Source organism: Thalassophryne amazonica, chromosome 6, assembly GCF_902500255.1.
Source record: "Thalassophryne amazonica chromosome 6, fThaAma1.1, whole genome shotgun sequence".
Taxonomy (NCBI): Eukaryota; Metazoa; Chordata; class Actinopteri; order Batrachoidiformes; family Batrachoididae; genus Thalassophryne; species Thalassophryne amazonica.
Genome location: NC_047108.1, coordinates 125,731,720 through 125,744,744, shown reverse-complemented (window position 1 = coordinate 125,744,744; position 13,025 = coordinate 125,731,720). Strand labels below are relative to the sequence as shown.

At 44.5% G+C, this 13,025-nt stretch overlaps 1 protein-coding gene across 2 annotated transcripts in view; it reads left to right on the top strand.

Annotated features, from left to right (window-relative positions):
* The window catches only part of mical1 (microtubule associated monooxygenase, calponin and LIM domain containing 1), a 70,883-nt gene extending 58,085 nt beyond the window's left edge, over positions 1-12,798 (top strand). Inside the window, exons 17-23 of one of the 2 annotated variants that reach the window (XM_034173381.1) lie at positions 5,210-6,029; positions 6,122-6,231; positions 6,318-6,431; positions 6,551-6,644; positions 10,570-10,663; positions 11,002-11,075; positions 11,598-12,798. In XM_034173381.1, coding sequence (XP_034029272.1) covers positions 5,210-6,029; positions 6,122-6,231; positions 6,318-6,431; positions 6,551-6,644; positions 10,570-10,663; positions 11,002-11,075; positions 11,598-11,791 — 1,500 coding nt within the window. In that variant the 3' untranslated portion in view covers positions 11,792-12,798. The remainder of the gene's footprint in view (positions 1-5,209; positions 6,030-6,121; positions 6,232-6,317; positions 6,432-6,550; positions 6,645-10,569; positions 10,664-11,001; positions 11,076-11,597) is intronic. The other variant, XM_034173382.1, reaches the window with a different exon arrangement.
* Positions 12,799-13,025: the final 227 nt, after the last annotated feature.

Below are 13,025 nucleotides of genomic sequence, written 5' to 3'. Positions count from 1 at the left end.
AGGTCTGAAAATTCAGAGAAACTCTCAGTAACGACCAGGTGGACGATAGATAATAACAAATAAAACTGGTTTTTGGGACTTCCAGTTTGGATGGACAAGACTAAGAGTCAAGCTTTCAAATGAATTAAAGCGTCTGGGTTTTTGATTAATTAATAAGCTGGAATGGAAGATTGCTGCTAATCCTCCGCCTCGGCCCATGCTACGAGCATTCTGGCAGTTAGTGTGACTCGGGGGTGTTGACTCATTTAAACTAACATATTCATCCTGCTGTAACCAGGTTTCTGTAAGGCAGAATAAATCAATATGTTGATCCATTATTATATCATTTACTCACAGGGACTTAGAAGAGAGAGACCTAATGTTTAATAGACCACATTTAACTGTTTTAATCTGTGGTGCAGTTGAAGGTGCTATATTATTTTTTCTTTTTGAATGTTTATGCTTAAATAAATTTTTGCTGGTTATTGGTGGTCTGGGAGCAGGCACCATCTCTACGGGTATGTGGTAATGAGGGGATGGCAGGGGGAGAGAAGCTGCAGAGAGGTGTGTAAGACTACAACTCTGCTTCCTGGTCCCAACCCTGGATAGTCACGGTTTGGAGGATTTAAGAAAATTGGCCAGATTTCTAGAAATGAGAGCTGCTCCATCCAAAGTGGGATGGATGCCGTGTCTCCTAACAAGACCAGGTTTTCCCCAGAAGCTTTGCCAATTATCTATGAAGCCCACCTCATTTTTTGGACACCACTGAGACAGCCAGCAATTCAAGGAGAACATGCGGCTAAACATGTCACTCCCGGTCAGTTTGGGGAGGGGCCCAGAGAAAACTACAGAGTCCGACATTGTTTTTGCAAAGTTACACACCGATTCAATGTTAATTTTAGTGACCTCCGATTGGCGTAACCGGTTGTCATTACTGCCGATGTGAATTACAATCTTACCAAATTTACGCTTAGCCTTAGCCAGCAGTTTCAAATTTCCTTCAGTGTCGCCTGCTCTGGCCCCCGGAAGACAATCGACTATGGTTGATGGTGTCGCTAACTTCACATTTCTCAAAACAGAGTCGCCAATAACCAGAGTTTAATCCTTGGCAGGTGTGTCGTCGAGTGGGGAAAAAGGTTAGAAATGTGAACGGGTTGGCGGTGTACACGGGGCTTCTGTTTAGAACTACGCTTTCTCCTCACAGTCACCCAGTCGGCCTACTTTCCCGGCTGCTCGGGATCTGCCAGAGGGAAACTAACGGCGGCTAAGCTACCTTGGTCCGCACCGACTACAGGGGCCTGGCTAGCTGTAGAATTTTCCACGGTGCGGAGCCGAGTCTCCAATTCGCCCAGCCTGGCCTCCAAAGCTACGAAATAAGCTACACTTATTACAAGTACCATTACTGCTAAAGGAGGCCGAGGAATAACTAAACATTTCACACCCAGAGCAGAAAAGTGCAGGAGAGACAGAAGAAGCCGCCATACTAAACCGGCTAAGAGCTAGTAGCTGCGCTAAGCTAGCAGATTCCTAAAAACACATAAAGTGAATAATGTGTAAATAATTTAGAGGTGATTATCCGGGGGTTGGGACCAGGAAGCAGAGTTGTAGTCTTACACACCTCTCTGCAGCTTCTCTCCCCCTGCCATCCCCTCATTACCCCATCCCCGTAGAGACGGTGCCTGCTCCCAGACTACCAATAACCAGCAAAAATCTATTTAAGCATAAAAATTCAAAAAGAAAAAATAATATAGCACCTTCAACTGCACCACAGACTAAAACAGTTAAATGTGGTCTATTAAACATTAGGTCTCTCTCTTCTAAGTCCCTGTTGGTAAATGATATAATAATTGATCAACATATTGATTTATTCTGCCTTACAGAAACCTGGTTACAGCAGGATGAATATGTTAGTTTAAATGAGTCAACACCCCCGAGTCACACTAACTGTCAGAATGCTTGTAGCACGGGCCGGGGCGGAGGATTAGCAGCAATCTTCCATTCCAGCTTATTAATTAATCAAAAACCCAGACAGAGCTTTAATTCATTTGAAAGCTTGACTCTTAGTCTTGTCCATCCAAATTGGAAGTCCCAAAAACCAGTTTTATTTGTTATTATCTATCGTCCACCTGGTTGTTACTGTGAGTTTCTCTGTGAATTTTCAGACCTTTTGTCTGACTTAGTGCTTAGCTCAGATAAGATAATTATAGTGGGCGATTTTAACATCCACACAGATGCTGAGAATGACAGCCTCAACATTGCATTTAATCTATTATTAGACTCTATTGGCTTTGCTCAAAATGTAAATGAGTCCACCCACCACTTTAATCATATCTTAGATCTTGTTCTGACTTATGGTATGGAAATAGAAGACTTAACAGTATTCCCTGAAAACTCCCTTCTGTCTGATCATTTCTTAATAACATTTACATTTACTCTGATGGACTACCCAGCAGTGGGGAATAAGTTTCATTACACTAGAAGTCTTTCAGAAAGCGCTGTAACTAGGTTTAAGGATATGATTCCTTCTTTATGTTCTCTAATGCCATATACCAACACAGTGCAGAGTAGCTACCTAAACTCTGTAAGTGAGATAGAGTATCTCGTCAGTAGTTTTACATCCTCATTGAAGACAACTTTGGATGCTGTAGCTCCTCTAAAAAAGAGAGCTTTAAATCAGAAGTGCCTGACTCCGTGGTATAACTCACAAACTCGTAGCTTAAAGCAGATAACCCGTACGTTGGAGAGGAAATGGCGTCTCACTAATTTAGAAGATCTTCACTTAGCCTGGAAAAAGAGTCTGTTGCGCTATAAAAAAGCCCTCCGTAAAGCTAGGACATCTTTCTACTCATCACTAACTGAAGAAAATAAGAACAACCCCAGGTTTCTTTTCAGCACTGTAGCCAGGCTGACAAAGAGTCAGAGCTCTATTGAGCTGAGTATTCCATTAACTTTAACTAGTAATGACTTCATGACTTTCTTTGCTAACAAAATTTTAACTATTAGAGAAAAAATTACTCATAACCATCCCAAAGACGTATCGTTATCTTTGGCTGCTTTCAGTGATGCCTGTATTTGGTTAGACTCTTTCTCTCCGATTGTTCTCTCTGAGTTATTTTCATTAGTTACTTCATCCAAACCATCAACATGTTTATTAGACCCCATTCCTACCAGGCTGCTCAAGGAAGCCCTACCATTATTTAATGCTTCGATCTTAAATATGATCAATCTATCTTTGTTAGTTGGCTATGTACCACAGGCTTTTAAGGTGGCAGTAATTAAACCATTACTTAAAAAGCCATCACTTGACCCAGCTATCTTAGCTAATTATAGGCCAATCTCCAACCTTCCTTTTCTCTCAAAAATTCTTGAAAGGGTAGTTGTAAAACAGCTAACTGATCATCTGCAGAGGAATGGTCTATTTGAAGAGTTTCAGTCAGGTTTTAGAATTCATCATAGTACAGAAACAGCATTAGTGAAGGTTACAAATGATCTTCTTATGGCCTCGGACAGTGGACTCATCTCTGTGCTTGTTCTGTTAGACCTCAGTGCTGCTTTTGATACTGTTGACCATAAAATTTTATTACAGAGATTAGAGCATGCCATAGGTATTAAAGGCACTGCGCTGCAGTGGTTTGAATCATATTTGTCTAATAGATTACAATTTGTTCATGTAAATGGGGAATCTTCTTCACAGACTAAAGTTAATTATGGAGTTCCACAAGGTTCTGTGCTAGGACCAATTTTATTCACTTTATACATGCTTCCCTTAGGCAGTATTATTAGACGGTATTGCTTAAATTTTCATTGTTACGCAGATGATACCCAGCTTTATCTATCCATGAAGCCAGAGGACACACACCAATTAGCTAAACTGCAGGATTGTCTTACAGACATAAAGACATGGATGACCTCTAATTTCCTGCTTTTAAACTCAGATAAAACTGAAGTTATTGTACTTGGCCCCACAAATCTTAGAAACATGGTGTCTAACCAGATCCTTACTGTGGATGGCATTACCCTGACCTCTAGTAATACTGTGAGAAATCTTGGAGTCATTTTTGATCAGGATATGTCATTCAAAGCGCATATTAAACAAATATGTAGGACTGCTTTTTTGCATTTACGCAATATCTCTAAAATCAGAAAGGTCTTGTCTCAGAGTGATGCTGAAAAACTAATTCATGCATTTATTTCCTCTAGGCTGGACTATTGTAATTCATTATTATCAGGTTGTCCTAAAAGTTCCCTAAAAAGCCTTCAGTTAATTCAAAATGCTGCAGCTAGAGTACTGACGGGGACTAGAAGGAGAGAGCATATCTCACCCATATTGGCCTCTCTTCATTGGCTTCCTGTTAATTCTAGAATAGAATTTAAAATTCTTCTTCTTACTTATAAGGTTTTGAATAATCAGGTCCCATCTTATCTTAGGGACCTCGTAGTACCATATCACCCCAATAGAGCGCTTCGCTCTCAGACTGCAGGCTTACTTGTAGTTCCTAGGGTTTGTAAGAGTAGAATGGGAGGCAGAGCCTTCAGCTTTCAGGCTCCTCTCCTGTGGAACCAGCTCCCAATTCAGATCAGGGAGACAGACACCCTCTCTACTTTTAAGATTAGGCTTAAAACTTTCCTTTTTGCTAAAGCTTATAGTTAGGGCTGGATCAGGTGACCCTGAACCATCCCTTAGTTATGCTGCTATAGACGTAGACTGCTGGGGGGTTCCCATGATGCACTGTTTCTTTCTCTTTTTGCTCTGTATGCACCACTCTGCATTTAATCATTAGTGATCGATCTCTGCTCCCCTCCACAGCATGTCTTTTTCCTGGTTCTCTCCCTCAGCCCCAACCAGTCCCAGCAGAAGACTGCCCCTCCCTGAGCCTGGTTCTGCTGGAGGTTTCTTCCTGTTAAAAGGGAGTTTTTCCTTCCCACTGTCGCCAAGTGCTTGCTCACAGGGGGTCGTTTTGACCGTTGGGGTTTTACATAATTATTGTATGGCCTTGCCTTACAATATAAAGCGCCTTGGGGCAACTGTTTGTTGTGATTTGGCGCTATATAAAAAAATTGATTGATTGATTGAGATATATATATATATATATATATATATATATATATATATATTCCTTTCAGCGCCTGCTTTTAATGCAGACAACCTTCTGTGTTATAGAAGATTTGCATGAAATCAGAACATGTTAGTTGCACAGGATTTATTTCCAAACTATGTGATTCTGTTTAGGGTATTGAAAGAAATGAAAAAGACGCTAATGAAGAGAACGAGATCTCCATTGATGATTATACAGCATCTGATGAGGAGTATGAGCACACGCTGGACTCTGGCCCTTCTGTACACACACAGTCACATGCAGAAAATGATCCCCACAGACAGGAAACCAAAGATGGAAAAGAGGAACCACTTAAAACAAAACCTCTCACAGACTCTACATCTAAAAGTGAGGTCCGAGAACTCGTTAAAGAGGAGGCAGAGGAGTTTCAACCCTCAGTGCCTCACCCCATCCCCAAGCCACGCCTTTCCCGGCAAACCCCGCCCAGCCCGCAACCCTCACCTCCAACAGCAAAACCTCGAACGATCCACCTTATTAGTCCTTCAACCCCAGAAAAAAGTTCATCTCCGACCCCCACGCAGGAGACTGCGATCTTCACAGGAGCAGCAGACTCCCGTCCAAAGCAGTCACTGCGAAAGCTGCAGCTGTCTGAAGAACAGAAAAGTCAGCTGATGAATCTTCACAGCTTCAGTGCAGACTCTGATTCAGAGACACCTGGCGGGTCCTCCTCCTGCTCCTCTTCATCAGCGACAGCAGGAGGACCAAACCCTCTGAAACAGGAGGCTCTGGATGGGCAAGAAGAAGAAGGATACTGGAGTGGGAGTACCGCTGGTCACATCTGGGAAAAGAGGAATCGACGATGCTTCAAGAGAAAAGAGATGCCCAGCGGGCAGACGAAAGTCCGATCGAAGTTCTCCCCGTGGAACCTCTCTTCACCGAGAATCAGCAGAGATGGCAGGCTCAGTGTCCATAGCAATCACCCAGACAGAGGCGGTAAGCTGAGGCCTCAGCTGATTTATGATTTTTTTTATTTTCAAGTCAAGCAGATTATAATTTAGCACGTATTAAAACCACTTTTACCACAGACACACCACTGAGACACATACGCAGCACCTCAGAAGAGGGCGCTGACGATGACGACGACGATGATGATGAGATGTTTGAGCGGGATGATATCGATTTATTTGAAGAGAAAGTACGTACTAGAGAATGATGTGGTGTTTATTTAAAGTGGCCACCTTAACCTTCTGTACACTGCAAATAAAAACACTTTGCATCTAGTTTCAGACGATACCATCAGATCCTGTTGAGGCTGAAAAGTTGGAACTGATGAAGATGCGGACACTGGAGCGACGAGCCAAGATGAGCGAATTACAGCGTTTCCGCAAAGCCCAGGCAAGTTATACGTCGCAGAATTACAAGACTCGTATCTCATTCATGTTTTACCAATTGGTGGGGTTTTGTGTTACAGTTTTCTTCAAGGTTACTGTTGATTATTTTTCTGGCTTTTACAGTCCATCCAAAGGAGACTGGAGGAGATTGAGGTCAACTTCAAGGAGCTGGAGGATAAAGGCGTGGTGCTGGAGCGAACTTTGCGGGGAGAACCTGGTTAGAAATGCAGTTTGCCCACACTGTTAGATTTTAGAAGCAAAAGTCGAGCTTTGACCTAACAATCTTCTACTGAAATAAGAAATTATTCAACTACAGAGAGTCTGCATTTCAAATGTGGTGTTGAATATTTGAATTTCATTCAGGTCCCCACTCCCACCCATCAAATAGTCAGTTGTTTGTAACACCCAGAATGAGCTCACATAAATTCACACAAACAAAAAATATTTTGAACCTTTTAATACCGTAATTTCTGGACTATAGAGCGCACCTAAATATTAGCCGCACCCACCAATTTTAAAAAGAAAAAAACTGTACATAAATAAGCTGCGGGTCTTCACGTTGTAACGAGATATTTACACAAAAAGATGTTGGGCAGAGACATGAAGTCTGAGTGGACCATGTTCTCCACCTCCATTGTTGATGCGGCCGCTCGTAGCTGTGGTCACAAGGTCTCTGGTGCCTGTCGTGGCGGCAATCCCCAAACCTGGTGGTGGACACCGGAAGTAAGGGATGCCGTCAAGCTGAAGGAGTCCTGCTTATCTTTGTTGGTAGGTGGGACCCCAGAGGCAGCTGACAGGTACCAGCAGGCCAAGCGTGCCGCAGCCCGTGCAGTCGCAGAGGCAAAAACTCGGGTCTGGGAGGAGTTTGGGGAGGCCATGGAGGAGGACTATCAGTCGGCCTCGAAGAGATTCTGGCAAACTGTCCGACGCCTCAGGAGGCGGGAGCAGCTCTCCACCAGCACTGTTTACGGTGCGGGTGGGGAGCTGTTGACCCTGACTGGGGATGTTGTCGGGCGGTGGAAGGAGTACTTCGAGGATCTCCTCAGTCCCATCGTCACGCCTTCTGAAGAGGAAGCAGAGACTGGGGACTCAGAGGCGGACTCATCCATTACCCAGGCCGAAGTCACAGAGGTGGTTAGAAAACTCCTCGGTGGCAAGGCTCCTGGGGTGGATGAAATCTGTCCTGAGTACCTTAAGTCTGTGGATGTTGTGGGACTGTCTTGGCTGACACGCCTCTGCAACATTGCGTGGTGATCGGGGACAGTGCCTCTGGATTGGCAGACCGGGGTGGTGGTCCCTCTGTTTAAGATCGGAGGGTGTGTTCCAACTATAGGGGATCACACTCCTCAGCCTCCACGATAAGGTCTATTCCAGAGTACTGGAGAGGAGAATTCGACCGATGGTCGAACCTAGGATTCAGGAGGAACAGTGTGGTTTTCGTCCTGGTCGCGGCACACTGGACCAGCTCTACACGTTCCATCAGGTGCTCGAGGGTTCATGGGAGTTCGCCCAACCAGTCCACATATGTTTTGTGGATCTGGAGAAGGCGTTCGACCGTGTCCCTCGGAGCACCCTGTGGGGAGTGCTCCGGGAGTACAGGGTCCGGGGTCCTTTGCTAAGGGCTATCCGGTCCCTGTACGACCACAGCAGGAGCTTGGTTCGCATTGCCGGTAGTAAGTCAAACCTGTTTCCAGTGCACGTTGGCCTCCGCCAGGGCTGCACTTTATCACCGATTCTGTTGATTATTTTTATGGGCAGAATTTCTAGGCGCAGCCAGGGTGTAGAGGGGGTCTGGTTTGGGAACCACAGAATCTCGTCTCTGCTGTTTGCGGACGATGTGGTTCTGTTGGCTTCATCAAATCAGGACCTTCAGCGTGCACTGGGGCAGTTTGCAGCCGAGTGTGAAGCGTCCGGGATGAAAATCAGCACCTCCAAATCCGAGGCCATGGTTCTGACCGGAAAAAGGTGCTTTGCCCTCTTCAGGTTGGTGGAGTGTCCTTGCCTCAAGTGGAGGAGTTTAAGTATCTTGGGGTCTTGTTCACGAGTGAGGGACGGATGGAGCGTGAGATCGATAGACGGATCGGTGCAGCATCTGCAGTGATGCGGTCATTGTATCGGACCGTCGTGGTGAAGAGAGAGCTGAGTAGGGGGGCAAAGCTCTCGATTTACCGAACGATCTACGTTCCGATCCTCACCTATGGTCATGAGATTTGGCTCATGACCGAAAGAACGAGATTGCGAGTACAAGCGGCCGAGATGAGTTTCCTCCGCAGGGTGGCTGGGCGCTCGCTTAGAGATAGGGTGAGGAGCTCGGTCACTCGGGAGGAGCTTGGAGTTGAGCCGCTGCTCCTCCATGTCGAAAGGAGTCAGTTGAGGTGGCTCGGGCATCTTTTCCGGATGCCCCCTGGACGCCTCGCTGGAGAGGTGTTCCGGGCACGTCCCATTGGGAGGAGGCCCCGGAGAAGACCCAGGACACGCTGGAAGGATTACATCTCTCGGCTGACTTGGGAACGCCTTTGGGTTCCCCCGGACGAGCTGGGGGAGGTGTGTGTGGATCGGAAGGTCTGGGCGGCTTTGCTTGAGCTGCTGCCCCTGCGACCCGACTCCGGATAAAGCGGAAGAAAATGGATGGATGGATGGATGTTAGGCAGAAAGATTTCTTAACTTTTAATTAAATACATACCTTAAACGCTTTTTTCCCCTGAAATGTTACGCGTAAACATTGACACGCACGTCATCCAGCGCGTGCACGATGTCTCTGCTCCACACAAAGAACTGAGTAATTTTAACTTTTTCTTGAGTTATTGTACTTGGCCCCACAAATCTTAGAAACATGGTGTCTAACCAGATCCTTACTACAATAGGCTGGACTATTGTAATTCATTATTATCAGGTTGTCCTAAAAGTTCCCTGAAAAGCCTTCAGTTAATTCAAAATGCTGCAGCTAGAGTACTGACGGGGACTAGAAGGAGAGAGCATATCTCACCCATATTGGCCTCTCATCATTGGCTTCCTGTTAATTCTAGAATAGAATTTAAAATTCTTCTTCTTATAAGGTTTTCAATAATCAGGTCCGATCTTATCTTAGGGACCTCATAGTACCATATCATCCCAATAGAGCACTTCGCTGTCAGACTGCAGGCTTACTTGTAGTTCCTAGGGTTTGTAAGAATAGAATGGGAGGCAGAGCCTTCAGCTTTCAGGCTCCTCTCCTGTGGAACCAGCTCCCAATTCAGATCAGGGAGACAGACACCCTCTCTACTTTTAAGATTAGGCTTAAAACTTTCCTTTTTGCTAAAGCTTATAGTTAGGGCTGGATCAGGTGACCCTGAACCATCCCTTAGTTATGCTGCTATAGACTTAGACTGGTGGGGGGTTCCCATGATGTGTGTTGATGAGTGTTTCTTTCTCTTTTTGCTCTATATGCACCACTCTGCATTTAATCATTAGTGATCGATCTCTGCTCCCCTCCACAACATGTCTTTTTCCTGGTTCTCTCCCTCAGCCCCAACCAGTCCCAGCAGAAGACTGCCCCTCCCTGAGCCTGGTTCTGCTGGAGGTTTCTTCCTGTTAAAAGGGAGTTTTTCCTTCCCACTGTTGCCAAGTGCTTGCTCACAGGGGGTCGTTTTGACCGTTGGGGTTTTTCCGTAATTATTGTATGGCCTTGCCTTACAATATAAAGCGCCTTGGGGCAACTCTGTGTTGTGATTTGGCGCTATATAAATAAAATTGATTTGATTTGAGATTTCATCGCGTGCAGCCCGGATCGGTTGGAGTCTGTGGTAAATGAGACGGTCCATTGTTGAAATTAAATTGTGGGGGGGAGCAACAAAATGTAATTGGGGGGGTGCAACAGGAGTGGCTTTGTGTGCACGTCAGATAGTTGTGAGGTTACAGATGTTTATGAAACGTAAAAGTGCATCTGTAAAGTAAAACTGTAGACCTTGAATATAAGATCAACCGTGTGTGTGTGTGTGTGTGTTCAAGGGTATTTGTGAGAAAAAACACGCCCGTATTCAGGCCAGTACAGTAAATGCAGAGTCCTTTTGTGAGTTCTTGCAGATGGAGTTTCTCTCACTTTGTCACATTCACGTTACGTTTCAGATTGTGTTTTCGTAAACCCCGTGTTTGTGCTCTTCCAGGCACTAACGGGTGTCCGGATATGATTGAACAGTGGATCCAGCTCGTCCACCAGAAGAACGCATTGGTGTCGGAGGAGTCTGACCTCATGGTGGCGTAAGTGCACGTTTGTGAGACACACACAGTACAAGCTTGTGTTCTCACACTGACGACACAACGCAGCTTCTGTGCAGAGAAACACACTGCCGGTTCAAACACACAACACTGCTGATATTGTTGGGGGTTTTCCCTCACTGTGGTAGCAACCAGCATTCTTTAAAGTTATTCTTAAAATGATGTGCTGGTTTTGTAGTGACCTTCAACTCCAGTAAGTTGTATTTTGTCAGACTGCAGGCTAACTGGAGAATGTCTGAATAATATCAGTACCATGTGACAGGAATGAAAATGTCTGACTGTGTGACTCAGTGAATGTTTATTTGTCTGAACCATCTCAGGTCTCGACAGCTGGAACTTGAAGACAAGCAGAGCATGTTGGAGATGGAGATCAGGAAGTACATGGAGCTGAGTGGTGAGTAATCTCATTATATTTGTGTGTGCACATGATGCAGGCTTATGTGTGTCTGTGTGTCACAAGGACATTAGCTTTGTTGACGAGGCAGTTTATTGAGCCCCACAATATGTTATCGTCTGTCTGCTTCTTGTGTTTAGCCAGGACCATAAGTATTTGGACACACACAGGTGTTTCTGTCCGTCCCGTCCCCCCATCTGTACGGCATCACATTGGTGTAGAAATGAAACGATCAAAATCTAAAAAGTAGTGTAGACTTTTGTCCATTAATTTGGTCTGGGGGTGTCAAATAAAAATATTGCAATCATTTAGGAATTAACAGCCATTTGTATTTGCAGGCTCTCCTCATGTGGCCAGTTCTGTGAGACAACAGAACAGACATTATTTTATATTTCTGGGATCATTTCACACTAACATCAAAGCTATACAACCAGGACAAAAATATCTGGTAGCTTGGGGCATATTGGGGAAAAAAATTACCTGCTTTAATTTTTTTGTGAAAAATGTATGTTTGTTTTCTAGTCAAGACACCAGAGCAACAAGCAGAAGAAGAGCAGGTCCTTCAGCAGATGATTGACGTGGTGCACATGAGAGACTCACTGGTGGCATTTCTGGACGAGAAGAGACTGAAAGAAATCAGTGAGGAGCAAGAAGCTTTCTCCATCAAAGAGGCCAAACGCCACTCAAAGACAGGAGCGCAGGTTCACTGGGAGTAACGTTTTCCATGTGCACCTGCTCTGCTCCAACCTGTGACTTGCTGCTTTCAGACATGGATTAAATTAAACTTTATTTCAAAGCCAAAGATGAGACAGCATTTTTGTGGAAGATACCGAGTGATGATTTAAGGTGCACAAGATGAATGGCGAGCAGTTACAGTTTGTCCTTTAGATGGAGACAAACCTACAGATCTTTGTTGTGGTAATTGTGGGTTTCCAGCAGCAGGATTTATGTTTTTCTGCAGCACCACGGTACAGCAGATTATTGTTCCCGAGTCTGGGCTTGGCCCGGTTTGTCGTCACAAACATTTGAGTGTAATGCACAGCAGAGGAGCAACAAACCTGCAGACGATCGCTGTGAAGCCTTTCAGATCTGAAGTGAAACGCAGAAACTCGTAGCAATTTCACATTGCTTTTACTTGTCATCGTCACCGCATCATAGAGTGTACGCGTGCACGCTAAAACATGCATTCTGTGTTTAATACCTGTATATGGAATATGTTAAAAAAAAAAAAAAAAGACGGTGGTTTTAAGAACAAAGAGGTAGTTTAAATTTCAGAATAGTAAAATTCCGCTATTAACATTTCTGTTTTATTTTTATTGACCAGTTTTAGATTCCGTTATGGATTTGTAGTGTTTCATGCTGTTCACCATGCCATTTTCTTATGATTGGTTGGATAGATGGTCTCAGGGGTTGATGCTTCTGTTCTGCAGAATCAGACTTGATGGCCTTCAGGAGCTGACTGCTTGAGAAGCAGAACTGTATTATGGGAACACTGAGGATTTGAGAGAGGACAGATTAGGCCGACTGGTTAATCTATTTATAAATGCCGTCTTTTATCGTTTGTAGGTGTTCCTCTTCATGTGTTGGTGAAACAGCCAAATTTGAAGATGAAAACCAGCTTGTCATTATATGTCCATTGTTCAGTTGCCACTCTGTGCCACCTGGACAGCACTTCACAGTATATCAAATAAAGAACATGCACTTTGATGTTTTATTTTGGATCTTTTTGATCGACTGTTGAGGTCTTCAGTGGCGCAGATGCTCACGACGGTGCTTTTGATTTTTTTTTTCTTCCCATAGCTGCTCTCGTATTTAAATGTCATCTTCGTTTGTGTTTCCAAAGTGTGTTGCAGTTCCTCCATGTCACCGATAGGGGGCACACTTATCCCGGGGTTGTAATGATTGATATTTTGGTATTGAAGCACACTAGGAATTTTGTCTGGTAATCCT